The 17,300-nt window shown below is 44.5% G+C and overlaps 1 protein-coding gene across 2 annotated transcripts in view; it reads left to right on the top strand.

Moving 5' to 3' along the window:
* UTP15 (UTP15 small subunit processome component) overlaps positions 1–17,300 on the top strand; it is a 360,659-nt gene that overhangs the window by 3,454 nt on the left and 339,905 nt on the right. For both annotated transcript variants that reach the window (XM_085632333.1, XM_085632332.1), the window contains exon 3: positions 15,704–15,839. In XM_085632333.1, the coding sequence (XP_085488459.1) occupies positions 15,750–15,839 (90 nt within the window). In that variant the 5' untranslated portion in view covers positions 15,704–15,749. The remainder of the gene's footprint in view (positions 1–15,703; positions 15,840–17,300) is intronic.

The raw sequence follows: 17,300 nt of genomic DNA, 5'->3' as shown, positions 1-17,300 counted from the left end.
TTCCTTTAATATGGAGAAGGCTCGTAGAAAAGAAACAGATTTGAGAGTGGTCAACATAAGCATGATAGGATAGGTTAAATGAAGAAAAAAGACGGGTAAGAATAGTGTAGGTAGCGTAGACACCAGTCCAAAGTTCTGACATTTCACTCGTACAAAACCATAGAAATTCGACCATTATAGTTAGTTCAGCTAACTATAACTCACGCCCCCGCAATGCACTGCTGATGACATCACATATTACATCATTCATGACATGGTCAGTGACATCACTGATGACATCTCAAATGACATCACTGATGACATCATCCACGTGAACATCTGATGCACCTCCTCACACTCTAAGATTGCCTTTGATACACCCACTGTAAAATACAGACTACCATTTTCGAAACCATCGACACACCAATACCAGTTACTGCATACGCACTCACTGATTCATAGGTCTACATACACATCCATTCATTCACCCATACAATCACTCATACATGCAGTCACTCATCAATACAACACTATCATATACGCTCACACCTATACAGACACTAACACACCACCACTCATCCATGGAGTTACTCACACACCTAGACAGTCATGCAAAGAATCAATCACACTCCCATTTACTCACCAATAGAGTTATACACACACCACCTCACTTATTCATAAAGATACTAACGCATTCTTACTCTCTTACACAATCACTGATACAAGTACACACTCATCCATACAGCCACTCTCACAATCACGGACTCTCACGTATAGACATTTATATACTCCAACTCTCACATACACTGCCTTTTACATATGTAGTTACTTGGACATGTACCACTGAGACATCCATTCACTTCCCAACACATCCATACACCCACTCACCCACCCATACAGCTGTCTCCACATGCGCTCTTGAACCCATCCACCCAGTGAATCAACCACTCACACATCTATGCACAGTCACACACCTCCCACCCATCCACAATCTCCCATACAAATACTCAGGCAACCAATCAATAACCCATATAGACACTCATGTAGCTACTGACCAACCCATGCAGCAGCTTACACAACAGACAGACTGATACAGACATTCTCACACTTTAGTCACTAACCCATGCATTCAGTAAGTCACAGTTAATCACTCACTTATACATTTAGTCACCCACATACTAAATCCTCCATCCAGACACTTATACACCCACTCATTCTTCAATGCACCTTGGCATATATATACAACATATTCATACTTTACAGAAACACAGTCACTGGATGATGTCATCAGTGATTTCATTTGAGATGTCATCAGTGATGTCACTTGCCATGTCATGAATGATGTAATATGTGACGTCATCAGCAGTGCATTGCGGGGGTGCGAGTTATAGTTAGTTGAACTAACTATAACGGCCAAATTTCTATGGTTTTGTACTAGTGAAATGTCCAACTAACTATAACGTCCCTGAGACCTATGGTTTTATTCAGTGAAAAAAATATATATATATCAGCCACTGCGAAAGATCTGTTTAATTGTCACCATGATTTGCGGGGTGGCTGCGGCGTGCCAGAAACAGACGCCTGCAATATCTTCGTAACACTCACTCCCTTCCAAGGATTGAACGCTGCAGGCCAGAGCTAGTGTTCAAAGTAGTGTTCTTTTATTTATTCATATATGGCAATTCTTGACCCAATGTGTTTAAGCTTGTCACCTCACTTGAGGTGACGAGCTGAAGCACATTGGGTCTATAATTGCCATATATGAATTGATAAAAGGACACTTTGTTGAGCAGCAGGTCAGGCCTGCAGCATTCAATACTTATTGGAAGGGAGTGTTACCTCCTTCAAATGGGTAACCATATGCCATACATCCTTAAATTGCCTTTTAGCAGTAGTTTAGAGAATCAGCAGAGTTTAAGTATTGATCATTCCGTCAAAGTTAAACTTTTGCTGGTAGTTTGGATATCTCTGGTATTTGGCTTTAATACTTCGTCGCTATACGCGTCATTCTGTACATGGTGGTTTGTGAGTTTGTATATGATGACTATCAGTTGCCTGAATTTGGGTGATTTGCAGTGAATTATAGCAAAATATCCTCCTTTTGATTAAAATTAGAATTTTGTGTCCTTCATGGTGTCTCTATTTCCCCCCCCCCCCCCCCCCCCCCCCCCCTAGGATGTAGAAGTTTTTTTGGAGTCTTTAATCCATGACCTCTACTTGTTCCAGAGGTGCAGCATTAGAGGGACCATTTTCCCTGATAGTATTGTCTTTGATCGTAAACATCATTCTGTCAAAACAAGTCTGCCTTTTGCATGCTTATGGTCCATTTTGGTAGAGATATCACTCTGTAGCATTTATGCATGATTTCCACCCCCCCCCCCACGCTAATCTTCAATGACATCTGCCCGAACCATTGGGCAGGTCAGTAAATGGGCTTGTCTGTAAAGGGTACAAGAGAAGGGGGTCTCGCTCTCTCAGCCGCTTGTATAATCCCCTGATAAGTTACCTTATAGGTAATTTTATGGAGCATTTATTGTGTTGCTCAAGTGTGGGGTGATGTGTGAAGAAGTAGCAAGATTTAAAACTATCTAAGGGATATCGAATGGTTAATTTAAAGCTCTGATTCCCTTGATAGGATTAAAAAACAAAAAGTCATCCTACCCTTTGTATAGAACTCCTACGCCCCATAGGTCAGAGCATAGGTAAGCGCACAGCTGCTCAATTGCTCGTATGTATCGAATGCCAGTGACCTCCCCTCCTCCGCATGCCTGGATCGAGCCAAGGTTGGACGACATTTTACATCAAGTAGGTAATTCCCTCGTAGACTGGTGCCTTGCTTTACATCACACAGTATAGTTGTGAGGTAGGTTCACCACCTGTTAGTCTGGTCCTGAAGAAGCGCTGTGGATCTAGTGCACACTTATAACAGCTACTTGGGTACATTGTATCCCCTGAGTAGCCATATATCCCTTGAGTAGTCACAACCCTTTTTGTTTTTTTAATCCTATCAGGGGAATCGGAGCATTAAATTGGCCATTCGAATTCCCTTAGATAGTTTTCAATCTCTCTACTTTCTTACACTACTTTCGTACACATCATCAACCTACACTTTTGCAACACTGTTCTGCTTGGGTTTTTAGATCGGGTGGAACCTGCTCTACAGAGCCCTTCTAACCCAAATGCAGAACGTTACCCCCTCCCTAGGGCCTTTTTACACCTAAATAACCACATATATGCGTACCACCTAAGGACAGGGAATTCCTATTATAATTATATATGGAGGCCTCACAGCCTCGCAATCTTAGACCCAAAATCTCCTACCCATTCGGCAGCGACACTCAAAGTCTCGCGGCCTGTATTAGACCCAGAACCTCCTACCCATTCGGCAGCGACACTCAAAGTCTCGCGGTCCTTGTTAGACCCAGAACCTCCTACCCATTCGGCAGCGACACTCAAAGTCTCGCGGCCTGTGTTAGACCCAGAACCTCCTACCCATTCGGCAGCGACACTCAAAGTCTCGCGGCCTTTGTTAGACCCAGAACCTCCTACCCATTCGGCAGCGACACTCAAAGTCTCGCGGCCTTTGTTAGACCCAGAACCTCCTACCCATTCGGTAGCGACACTCAAAGTCTCGCGGCCTGTGTTAGACCCAGAACCTCCTACCCATTCGGCAGCGACACTCAAAGTCTCGCGGCCTTTGTTAGACCCAGAACCTCCTACCCATTCGGCAGCGACACTCAAAGTCTCGCGGCCTTTGTTAGACCCAGAATCTCCTACCCATTCGGCAGCGACACTCAAAGTCTCGCGGCCTTTGTTAGACCCAGAACCTCCTACCCATTCGGCAGCGACACTCAAAGTCTCGCGGCCGTTGTTAGACCCAGAATCTCCTACCCATTCGGCAGCCTTAGCACGAGCTTATCCTATTATAATTATAGTACACGACAGGGGAGTTAGGATTACCACATATCCGATCACACAAAGACTACCAGTTGAGCACAACCTGTTCTCTTAGTTCGAGGGACTTGTCTTTCCCCTCATCCAGTTACCCCTTACCTGACCAGGATTAGTCTCTGTTCACTTTGAAGTAACTCCGACTAAAGAATAGACTGTTCTCCTATACAAAAGTACACAACACATGCTAACGTACAACAAGCTAAATACTTTATTCAAATGGCACATACATAGTTATAGAACATACCATACATATGGAACCTGCAAGGAAAGTGAAAGGTTAAGTTATATACTTCAAAGAAGAAAAAGGGATCGACTGCACCTTATATCTGTGTAGGCTGTGCTCGATGGACATCTGGGTTCCCTTCTCGTCTATGCCTCGGTTTAGCCTGGAAGTTACCCCTCGGCAGTTGTGGGTCTGCTTCCTTCTCCCTCTCCGAGTCACTAGAACCTTGTCCTCCTTGACTACTCCCTTCTCTTTGGATTTGAGTTTGCCATCAGTCTTCCCTGAAACAAGCAATAGCTTTTCTGCTAACGGCCAGATGCCGCCTACGGTCTAGAAGCAAGTGTCTTATCTCACTCAGACTTTCACTAATATGGACGTGCATTCCCTCATGGAAATTTCCAGCTCAAGACCTGCCGCCCACCAAATTCCTGTACCTCCCCGTACCAAGGACACTTTCCCAGCCGGCCGGCCTGTTGTAGTGTCTTCGGCATGAAGAAAAATACAATCCTTCGATAAGGGCCGGCCCGAACCAGTTCTCTCCGAGCGAATAACACTTCATAACTAAAACATCCCCCTCCCTCTGGGAAGGTCCCGGGCTGCCGGAGCAGAAAGAAAGATGGAGTCTCTCCCGTTTGAGGCCTACCAGGCCTGGATTCAGTACAACTCTACGAAATACCCTCACCATAGGGCAAGTTATCCTCAATACTAACGAATCTATCCCCTAGGCTATGTGTATAGGCCCTAGGCTATGGGTAGCAGCACGGAATTGTGTCAAAGTGTCTAACAAACAGGCTCTACTCACTACTCCAGACTTGAGACTTAGATGGAAATAGACTGAAGTCATATGGACTGCCCTGCAGCACCAGAAAGCCGGGAAAATCAAGCAGTACATTCCACCCTTGACTTTAGTCTATTTACATATACTAAGCGGAGCTAACATCTGTGGAAGAGTAATAAGAAACAAAACTAACCGATCTGTGTCTAGTACCAGATGTGCAGAATTGAAGCAGTGAAGGAATACATTGAATAAGACAACAAATAGAAATCAAAACAACAATAGTAATCAAAATGCCACCTAATGCTTGACGTAGCATTTTCAGGTCTGGCAACCAGTTGAAGAGCCAGTCAAACCAACCCTGATCAATGTGTTTCTTAACTTCGTTAGTTAGATCATGCAATTTATCTATGTGTGCACGAATGGATTGTGTATGATCAGATAAGTTAAAACAACAGAGGCCTTCAAAATCTGAACAGCCATGTCCATGCTTAAGTAAAAGATAATCAATGGCTGCTCTGTTTTGCAAGATAGCCCTACGTTCACCCTGGGCATCTAATAGTAAGTCAGATAGGACTGTGGAAGTATGATTAATAGACTTAACCATCCAGCAAGCCATTTTTCCAATGGATTTAGCATTATAAACCGCCAAAGCAGGGACACCAATAATTGAGACAGCTAGACTAAGGTATTCAGACTTAGAATATAAATGCAACGATGAATCACAATCCTCTTGTAACATAACTGCATCTCGGAGCACACGAGAGTTGGCATTCGGGTTTGAGGAAAACATAAGCAGACTAAGTCTAGTAATGGCACACGGACCTCCGGAAATATTTGCAGGGACATAGGGCCAGGAAGTATTACCACATGAGAAAAGCCATCCGGCAGGTAGCAACATTGCGCGATAGTGACTAGGAGTAACTACCAAACTATTACAAGTCATATTATTTTGTATGGAAGCACATGAGGTCGGTGTCCTCTGGAGGCACAAAGTTCGCTCATGGGGTGTGAATGAAACAGCACCTCTTAACTTGAGACGTAGACATTCAGAGATTGCATTTGGATTACATGTGAGGAAAAAGCACAGGTCACCCTGTGTGATGTTATACGTAGTTATTTGGGATTGAATAGGAAGTTGTTCATTCGGCAGTTCAGTACATAACGGACAATATGCATGGGTAGCAAAATCACCCAGAATAATATTCGAACGAGCTTTTGAAACGTTAAAAATGCTCGTTAAGGTTTCCAGCGAAGCGGGGACAGCAACTAGGCATGTCGCCAGAATGTCATGTACAGATCTCATCGGTGTCAAACAGAAGTGAGGGGCATCAGTCACTCTTTTCGCCAGCAGTGTCCAAAAGTTCGATGACGAGTCCCACGCATTGAAGGAACGCAACACTCTGGTTCCCAATTCATCCCGGGTTAATGGGATCCCTCCTTTCTCTCCGAAGTAGACCGAAGGGTGTCCAGTACCGACACATCCCGCAGCAACAATCCAAAGAATGATCTGAAAAAGAACCAAACACGGGCATTAATCATTCTCGTAAATAACATTTATCAGCTGGGACAGCTTCCCAGCTATCTTTCCCTGGCCTCATAACCAAAATGGTGTTATCCTGACCGGTGGCAATAACCTCTGCTTGTTCAGGGGGATTCTTAGGCGATTGCACCCAAATCTTGGCTCCAGGATTATCCGTAGAGCCAAAGCCTTTCTGGCCTCGTACAGTTAGCAAAGTTGGGGCAGTGCCTTTTATTATTCCACCACTGAAAACAGGCATAATGAGTAATTGAGCCACTCGGTCGGTGCGGTGTATCAGTAGGTCATCCTCACTGCTATTTAGCAGAAGTATTTTGATTTCTCCCTGATAATCACTATCAATTACACCTCCAAGTACCTGGATGCCTTTTACAGCCAACCCCGATCTAGGGGCGATCAATCCAAAATTTCCCGGTGGTATATGAATACCAACACCGGTAGCAATGATGACCCGATTTTTGCTTTTTAAAACGGTGTCATCCATAGCATGCAAGTCCAAGCCTGCCGACCCTGGGGTCGCTCTGCATGGAGCTAGAGCTCCGGAAGTAATTTCCCAATACATCACAGTTTCATTTATTATATTAGGCATTGTTTCAACCTGTGGGGGGAACAAACGCATAAGTGGAGATTCAGCATTTAAAAAAGGACGATTATTCAAGATCAATAATGCTTGAGGTAAAAAGTCTCGCCAATTTTTATACTTGTCATCTGTTAGTTTGCGCAACTGGTCCTTTAGCAGACCATTCAATCTTTCCACCAGGCCTGAGGCCTGCGGGTAATAGGGTATATGAAAGATCCACTCAATGTGATGTTCCACACAGAATTCCTGTACCAATCTTCCACGAAAATGGGATGCATTATCAGATTGAATTTGGAATGGCACACCATAATACATCATAATTAATTCCAATGTTTTTATGGTGTTCAATTGGGTGGCTTGCTTACATGGAAAAGCTACCAGCAACCCACTATATGTATCGACAATTGTGCAAACATATTGACAATTTCTACTCATGGGAAGGGGTCCGATGTAATCAATCTGCCAGATTTGAGCGGGCAATTTCCCGCGATGTAAATGGCCTCTAACAATTTGGGGTACTTTACGCTGCCTGATATGTTGGCAGACGGGACAATGTAGAATAACATCTTTAATTAGATCTAGGGGAATATAGATTCCTCTGTCAGCAGCCCACCTGCTAGTGGCCTTCTCTCCAAAGTGTCCTGCCTTCTGGTGTGCCCATTTCGCCAATCCCGCAATGTCAGGATCTTGTCTGTCCACCACTGCCTCGGCAATTTTAGATTTCTCATCTGCAATGTTATGAAAAAATTTGTCAAGGGAGTCTATCGGGGTGTGAGCATCCACATGGAAGATGGTAACAGTACTCTGTGGGAGCATTTCCCAAATTTCTTGCCATAACTCCTTTCCCCATAACTCTTTAGAGTGTAATTTCCAATTACGAGAATGCCAGGTTGGTAACCAAACAGCCAGTCCATTTGCAGTAGACCAGGAGTCAGTGAAAATATGGCATACGCCAGGTAACTCTTGTTTCAGGACTTGATAAACAGCATATAGCTCTGCGAATTGACTACTTTTTCCTTCACCAGTTGTGCTCAATAGTCTCTGTGTGATCGGATTATAAGACACCGCCTTCCAGTGCCGTGTATTTCCAATAAATTTTGCTGACCCATCTGTGAACCACACATGGTTCCTGTCCTCGACGGACAAATCATCAAAAGGTTTACCCCACTTGACAGGAGACTCCTGTTCTAAAGGTACAGAACACTCACTCTCAGTCTCAGTCGATGGTACTTGCGCCACCTGCTCATGTAAGGACGCAACTCCTTTCGGACCCACACGTGCCCTGTCTTGTATGTACCATTTCCATTTAATCACACTCGCCTCCTGAGCATGCCCAATTCGATGAGTTTTTGGTGAACTCAAAACCCACTGCATAATAGGAATTTCAGGACGCAAGAATATGTCATGTCCCAATGTTAATTGCTCGGTATCCACCAAAGCCCAATAACAAGCAAGTAGCTGTTTCTCAAAAGGTGTGTAACGCTCACCAGCATCAGGTAGCTTTTTGGTCCAGAATCCTAATGGTACTTTGCACCTACCCTGTTTCTGCCACAGACTCCAGTTTGCATAAGGGCCTTGCACAGACACATTCAAATCCACATCACCATCACATACAGGCCAAAGATCCATAGCATGTTGAATCGCCTCTTTTGCTAGGCTAAATGCATCTTGCTGTTGTTTACCCCATTCGAATGCATTCTTCTTACGTGTAACACGATACAATGGGGCCAATATTTGACTCAGATGAGGAATATGCTGGCGCCAAAAACCAAATAAACCAATAAAGCTTTGGGCTTCCTTCCTATTCCTCGGAACCGAAAAATCAAGAATCTTCTGTTTTACCTGAGGGATCACCTCACGGTGTCCCTCATGCCAATTAATACCTAAAAATTTTACAGCTTGGGATGGACCCTGTAATTTGTCCGGATTGATCTCCCAACCTTTCTCACGCAGACATTCAATGACTTTATCTAATTGTATCTGAACATCCTCTTGTGTTTCGCCTTGAATCAGCACATCATCAATATAATGACATATCTGAATTTTGGGATGAACTGGTACCTCAGTCAAGTGTTCTGCCACCAGCCGGTGACAGATCGTAGGGCTATGCACATAGCCCTGAGGAAGACTTCTGAACGTCATCTGACGCCCGTTCCACGTAAAACTGAACTGTTCCTGACACTCAGGGGCAATTGGAATAGAGAAGAAAGCATTAGCAATATCAAGGGACGCATACCATGTACCTGGGTGTGTTTGGATTCTTTCAATCAGAGTAATAACATCCGGTACTGCAGCCGTCAAAGAGGGCGTGTGTTTGTTCAATTCTCGATAATCAACAGTCATGCGCCAAGAATTATCACTTTTACGCACCGGCCAAACAGGATTATTCCAAGCAGAAGTAACTGGAGTTATAACACCTGCATTAACCAACTCCTGAATGGTGGTACTAATCTCTTCATGACCACCCGGAATACGATACTGCTTCTGACAAACCACCTTTGTCGCCTGGGGAACTTGTATGGGGGGCATCCTTAAACGACCAACCCGTATAGGTCTGGACGAGATATAATGCGTCGTTCCAAATTGGTAACACCCATCATCAAGATGCAACGTCATTCCTTTCAAAATATCAATTCCAATTATGAATTCTAGGAGTGGCACCACTAATACAGAATATTCCTTTCTAGGAATTCTACCTATTCTCATTTCAAGCAAAGTTTGAACTGCGGGGGTTTCTTTTCCTCCTAATCCAGTAATAGTAAAAGGCTGCCCTGTAAATTTCCTCGATTTTCCATGAATAAGAGTGGCCTCCGCTCCTGTATCAACTAATGCTCGGGCCCTTTGGATATTACGATGTCTCCAATAAATTTCAATATCTACATAGGGTCTATTATCTCTGTGAGCCCATCTGTGTACCGGAGCTTGACCTATTTCCTAGTCATTCTTATTGCATTCTGTGTACCAGGACAAATCAGGATAAAGACTCTCACGTTTTTTAGGTATCAGTGCTTCCTGTTCATATCCATCTCTATTGCGAAATGGATTCCTGTCCTCTGCACTGCACTGCAAATTTCGATCGTTAAAACTGTGTCTATCCTCCCTTCTTCTCAGCTCAGGGGAGTGATCCCTATCATCTCTACGTCTGTTGTAGGCATAATCATTTCTCCCCCTTTCCCTTTCCCCCTCTCTCTCCCTGTCCCGCTCTCGACGGGGGGACAGATTACGTACAGGACGCCGATCATCACGACGATCAGAGCGCCCACGGCGATCATCATCACCGCTACCATCAGAACAACCATGATCACACTCAGTCGTTCGAACACGCCGGGCACCCTCCTTCCGATCCAAGCCCCGTTTGCGAAACATCTCCCACAAACGGGCAGTAGTCTCACCATCAATGTCTTCCCGACGCACACCATCAGCCAAAAGACCAGTAAAGATGTCACGTCTAGTAAATTTATATTCACCAGGAGTACGAGTGTCAGGCCGGGACTGACGTTCAGGTTTAAACCACTCACCCAACTCACCGAGTTGGCGTACCGACTCCAACACCGTAGATAGAACATTACCAGTCTGGTTAATCAACAAAGTCATCATGACCTGCTTGTAGGCAACAGGAGAAGAGCGAATGATACGATTCCGCACAGAAGAAGTCAACATCCCATCAAGCAACCTGTCAGCAGTGCCCAGAAAAATAGCCGTTTTCATCACCTCCTCCTTAAGACGTTGCGCAGCATCACGCAGGGTATACCACGGCTTGTCATTGACAGGCCAGTCAGACTCAGTAGGATACTTCAAATTACAGCCCTCAGTCGCCAATTGGAGCAAAGAAATCTGACCACCACCATTATAGTTACGAAAATGATCTTGTACAGAAGAATCTAAACTCAAAGAACAAAACTTCAAACAATCGCCAGTATCCAACATAATACCAGCAGCGCCTAGTTCATAAAGGCGCACCATCCAAGTGAGCAAAGCCTCACCAGTCCGCTGCCGAAAGCGCTGCAAAATATCACTAATTTCTTGTTGGGTAAAATCCTCCAAGCAGTCTAAAGAAACACCCTGCGGAGCATTGGGAGACTGCTGCAACTTCCGACGAAAAACCGGATGCGCAGCAACCACAGGACGAGCATCAGAAGGAGCCCGAGTAGTACTAGTAGAGGGACAATCAGTGTAAGAAGCATCGATGCCGCCCGAAGGACGAGCGCAATCACGGGGTGCACCATCAGAGGTGCGGGAAGTAGACTTACTGTCATGACGGGAACGAGAAAACTCATGCACAGCACAGTCCTCACCCGAGGAACAAGACGTAGCCGAGTCCCAGATATTACCATCCCATTCATCAGGATTCCAATCCAGTCCAGCCTTTGCCACGGCCAGACGCACCTTACGCGACGAAACTCGACCACGCCTGTGTTTGTATTTGTAACGAGCAATCCGCACAGCCGCCCGTTCAGCAACCGTCTGGTAAGTGTCAATTTTGTCGGAAAGCAACTTGTTTTGACAGCGCAATAAAGTATTGGAATTTTGAACCTCAACAAAGTGCGAATCCGCATCCTTAAGAGCGGTCTGCAATTTCAGCAACTTCTCATGCAAAATCCGATACGCAGATAGAATAACCCAACCTCTGCGCCCTAAAGCGGGAACCTCCTCTCCCTTCAGGACAGGTGCCGTCTGCAAACAAGTAATCACGTCAGCCGGTTCCGCCGACTCCAAAGAAGAGGTCCAATTTTCACTCAAACCAGTAGAATCAGCCCACTCTCGGGCCAAGGCACCATAAGGCGTTGAATCCCATCCGGGAATATCAACGGACAATTTAAGAGTAGCTTTAGATTTCCTAGAAAACATCGCGAAAAAGAAAGAAAAAGAGACGCAGAGAAAAGAAAGGAAGAGAGAAAGAAAGAGAGAAAAAAAAAAAAAAACTATACACGCAAATATACAAAAAAGAAAACCACGCACACGCTGAAAGCAAACACAAGACAAACACAACGCACACAGGTTTCGTAAACAGTTCGTGACGCCAAATGTTCTGCTTGGGTTTTTAGATCGGGTGGAACCTGCTCTACAGAGCCCTTCTAACCCAAATGCAGAACGTTACCCCCTCCCTAGGGCCTTTTTACACCTAAATAACCACATATATGCGTACCACCTAAGGACAGGGAATTCCTATTATAATTATATATGGAGGCCTCACAGCCTCGCAATCTTAGACCCAAAATCTCCTACCCATTCGGCAGCGACACTCAAAGTCTCGCGGCCTGTATTAGACCCAGAACCTCCTACCCATTCGGCAGCGACACTCAAAGTCTCGCGGCCTGTGTTAGACCCAGAACCTCCTACCCATTCGGCAGCGACACTCAAAGTCTCGCGGCCTTTGTTAGACCCAGAACCTCCTACCCATTCGGCAGCGACACTCAAAGTCTCGCGGCCTTTGTTAGACCCAGAACCTCCTACCCATTCGGTAGCGACACTCAAAGTCTCGCGGCCTGTGTTAGACCCAGAACCTCCTACCCATTCGGCAGCGACACTCAAAGTCTCGCGGCCTTTGTTAGACCCAGAACCTCCTACCCATTCGGCAGCGACACTCAAAGTCTCGCGGCCTTTGTTAGACCCAGAATCTCCTACCCATTCGGCAGCGACACTCAAAGTCTCGCGGCCTTTGTTAGACCCAGAACCTCCTACCCATTCGGCAGCGACACTCAAAGTCTCGCGGCCGTTGTTAGACCCAGAATCTCCTACCCATTCGGCAGCCTTAGCACGAGCTTATCCTATTATAATTATAGTACACGACAGGGGAGTTAGGATTACCACATATCCGATCACACAAAGACTACCAGTTGAGCACAACCTGTTCTCTTAGTTCGAGGGACTTGTCTTTCCCCTCATCCAGTTACCCCTTACCTGACCAGGATTAGTCTCTGTTCACTTTGAAGTAACTCCGACTAAAGAATAGACTGTTCTCCTATACAAAAGTACACAACACATGCTAACGTACAACAAGCTAAATACTTTATTCAAATGGCACATACATAGTTATAGAACATACCATACATATGGAACCTGCAAGGAAAGTGAAAGGTTAAGTTATATACTTCAAAGAAGAAAAAGGGATCGACTGCACCTTATATCTGTGTAGGCTGTGCTCGATGGACATCTGGGTTCCCTTCTCGTCTATGCCTCGGTTTAGCCTGGAAGTTACCCCTCGGCAGTTGTGGGTCTGCTTCCTTCTCCCTCTCCGAGTCACTAGAACCTTGTCCTCCTTGACTACTCCCTTCTCTTTGGATTTGAGTTTGCCATCAGTCTTCCCTGAAACAAGCAATAGCTTTTCTGCTAACGGCCAGATGCCGCCTACGGTCTAGAAGCAAGTGTCTTATCTCACTCAGACTTTCACTAATATGGACGTGCATTCCCTCATGGAAATTTCCAGCTCAAGACCTGCCGCCCACCAAATTCCTGTACCTCCCCGTACCAAGGACACTTTCCCAGCCGGCCGGCCTGTTGTAGTGTCTTCGGCATGAAGAAAAATACAATCCTTCGATAAGGGCCGGCCCGAACCAGTTCTCTCCGAGCGAATAACACTTCATAACTAAAACATCCCCCTCCCTCTGGGAAGGTCCCGGGCTGCCGGAGCAGAAAGAAAGATGGAGTCTCTCCCGTTTGAGGCCTACCAGGCCTGGATTCAGTACAACTCTACGAAATACCCTCACCATAGGGCAAGTTATCCTCAATACTAACGAATCTATCCCCTAGGCTATGTGTATAGGCCCTAGGCTATGGGTAGCAGCACGGAATTGTGTCAAAGTGTCTAACAAACAGGCTCTACTCACTACTCCAGACTTGAGACTTAGATGGAAATAGACTGAAGTCATATGGACTGCCCTGCAGCACCAGAAAGCCGGGAAAATCAAGCAGTACAAACACCCTCATACTTGCATCTTTCATCGGCCGGCATAACAACAAAAAAGATCTCTGCCAAAGTGACCCTTCGGGGGACACGTGGGGCATTGCAGTGTCTGCCTCAAGAGAAACAAACACCCAATGTTGAAGCATGTGTGAGGGCAACATGAAATAGTCTTTAGGGTTCCCTCTCGTTTTGTTCTTAACCTGGTTATTTCCTTTTAATTTTGTATAGGAACAGTACCGCCCGAAAATAACTATCCACATACGTGAAATTCTAAATTGTTTACTATGCCGTTGTTACTATTAAATAACAATTCCAGTCAATTGAGCCAATTTATGCTGAACTGAACATTTGCATATGTTGCGGCTCTCGCAGAGTATCTATATAAATATCACACCCCCTGCCTTTCCTATAGCTTTGATCAAGCGTTTTGCCCCCCCCCCATAGCTAAATGAGCTACCCAAAAGTTAGCAGTATCAACAAAAAGACAACTAACACCTACAGATGGTTGCAGTAACATACAAGATACTACTGAATTTTTTAATAAAGTTGGGTTTGGAATGATGTGTAGCATACATGCCAACATTTTACAAAAGGAAAGTGGAAGGTTTTAAAAAAAAAAAAAAAAAATGAATTTGGGTGGGTTGGGAGAATGTATTTCTCCCATTGACCTCTATTGAAGGAGAGGCAATTTCAAGTGGGAGACGGCTAAAATACATTTTGGCTTCAAAACTCAGGAGTCTTTTACCCAAATCAGGTCTGTCGGCATGTATGGTAGGCACTTATGTACTAGATCAACAGTAAGATATGCACTCAAGATATCTATAATGTATGTCATAAAAATATTATATGTCTTTTTCTTAAGTGTTCCTCTGTCTAGCTGATGGATTGGCACAAAAAATGATTGTTTTTTGTGTGTGTGCAAAGGAAAAAAGATGTAAATATGTCCTTTTATGTGGGCAGGGTTTATTGTCAAAGAATGGTCGGGTACATGGTGAGCTTTTTTTGCTGAAAACATCACAAATATGTTTGAAGTTTACAGGATCAAGCCTAATGAGTGCCATCCCCAAATACTGATTGTTCTTGTGTTCATGACTTCAGCTAGAACTTTTTTGTTGTACAGTTGTCTATTGCAAACAGTCTTGTTCCACCCTTTTTTTCATTAGGTTGGTGCATATATTTCACTGTACAAAAAACCACAACCATTTACTTTCAGTGATTGCTTTGGAATGCTCCAGTCACACGAAGTAGTGTACCAAATTTGGCTCCTCTTATTTGCAATTTCTTGAAAAGTGTTGAACGATTTCCCAAAATTGTAATGCAGCTGTTTTGGTCATATATTTATTTACGTAAGTAGTTGTTAAACAAGAAACAGACCAGATCAGACCGTAAAGCAATTTGTTATGGTTAGAACTGGCTTGATACAACAGAACAAGATACTTGGGTGTGCACATGCGCATGTTTAGTCTCTTTTAGTTAAAGCAAAGGAATATCTTAAATATAAGGTGTAAAGTACACCATTATTTGTTTATTTGAAATTCCCATTTTCTCATGTTTGCATATCTAGAAGCACTAACTTTTACACTATTCCACTTAACCATGACTTTGATGTTATTTGTATATGTTATGCTTTAAGTGACATGCTCAGTCTTTTTCTGTGTGCACTGTGTTGTTTTCTTTTTAGTGAGCTACTTTTTCGTAAAATCTGTTCATCAAGCTCTTATTTAAAATCCAGTACTTTTTCGTTATAGAATTGCACTTTGCCTAGTTGGACGAATTCATTTTTTTGTGTGCAAAATGGCGACTTACAAGCCAGTAGTGATACAGTCTCTTCCCAAACTTGGTGAAAAAGTGACACAAGATTCACTGTATTGGAAGAACTACAAGGTGAGGAACCACAAGTTTATTGTTCTTCAATGGCTCTGTTCAAACAATGTAATTTTTTGTTTTGTCTGCTGCAGACTATTCTGTATTTATAATGGGTGCGCATCATTTGTGCTTCTCCAGTCTGTTTATTTTCTTACCTCTGTGATGTGACAGACGTGATGGACTTTAAGTACCATTCCTGATTCCCTATGAAAAGCAGTACATAAATCAGGGACTTGGACACAAAGATCACATCCATGTGTTTTCATGTGTGCATGAGGAAATCTACAGAACTATTACTATGTTACCTACACTTATGAATCCTCAGTGAGCCGCGCGGCCACTGAGGACATCAAAGTGCACACCATTTGCCACCCCCTTGTTTTTTTTTCTTTGTCGCGCTGATTCGAGCTCCTTTGCGTGTGGCAAGTTGTTCCTGCCGCAGCGCAGCACCTTCACTCATCTCCGCAACCCCCTCCCTCTGCTTGCCCGCCCCCGCTAGATCGCCACTTTCATCCCAAATCCCCGTCACTGCTTGTCGTTCTGTTTTATGCTTTAGTTTCGCCCACTTTCTGCTCCCCACTGCCTTGTTTTGTCTCTGTTCCCATTCTCCTAACGCTTAGTTGTTTGTCTTCCAGCTTTCCCTCCTCCCATTGCTCCTCCAGCTGAAAGTGCCTTCCCCGTTGTATGTCTCAGCTGTTGTTGTTACATAAGTCGGTCTGGGGCGCTGATGCCAGACAACGGAATTAACAACATCATGGTGTCTTTCCTTCGCGTTCAAATGTACCATTGTTTAAGACTTGTTAATGGTGGCTGCAGGGCATGCCCAAGGATATAAATAACGTCACAAGACCGTGTTGATTCTGGCCAAACCTGTTCCTGTATAATTACTCTACATTCAAGCACATTGGGCTTTACCGAGTGACGTGCTAAGGGCCGCCTCACCAGCCCCTTTTGACCCCGCCCCCTCTCCTCACTCCTGCAGTGCCCTCACCGCTCTCTCTGCTGTCGCCATGCTGGAGTCCGTAGGTCAGCGTTGGCCGTTCCGAATGCCCCCATCGCTGTTTGAATTATTTTAATGTACTTTGTATTGTTTTTGCTTCAAGCCGCTCCACTTTGCCCAGCCTGGCACCTTCACTCATCTCTGTAACCTACTCCCACAACGCTGCTTAAGGACACAGACTGTTCTACGGTATGTGACGCAACTGCATTTCCTCTGCTAGCGCCGCAGAGTCATCAGTAGCTTTAGGTCGCTTTCTACAAAACAGGAGGTGATAAAAGAAACTACCAGTGTAAGAACATGCACAAGTAACTCTACGGTTCGTCTGCCCCACCATCCATTCCCGGTGCAGACAGAATAGTTACTAAACATTATGTCTGTGCTACGTACATAACTCTGCCTTATTAAAATCATTTCCATTTTATATAGCGCTTGCTACTATTTTGTCTTTTCATTGCGCTGCAAACAGCATGCGTTAATAT

This window comes from Triturus cristatus, chromosome 2_1, assembly GCF_964204655.1.
Source record: "Triturus cristatus chromosome 2_1, aTriCri1.1, whole genome shotgun sequence".
NCBI classification, from domain to species: Eukaryota; Metazoa; Chordata; class Amphibia; order Caudata; family Salamandridae; genus Triturus; species Triturus cristatus.
This window is presented reverse-complemented; position numbering and strand designations above follow the sequence as displayed.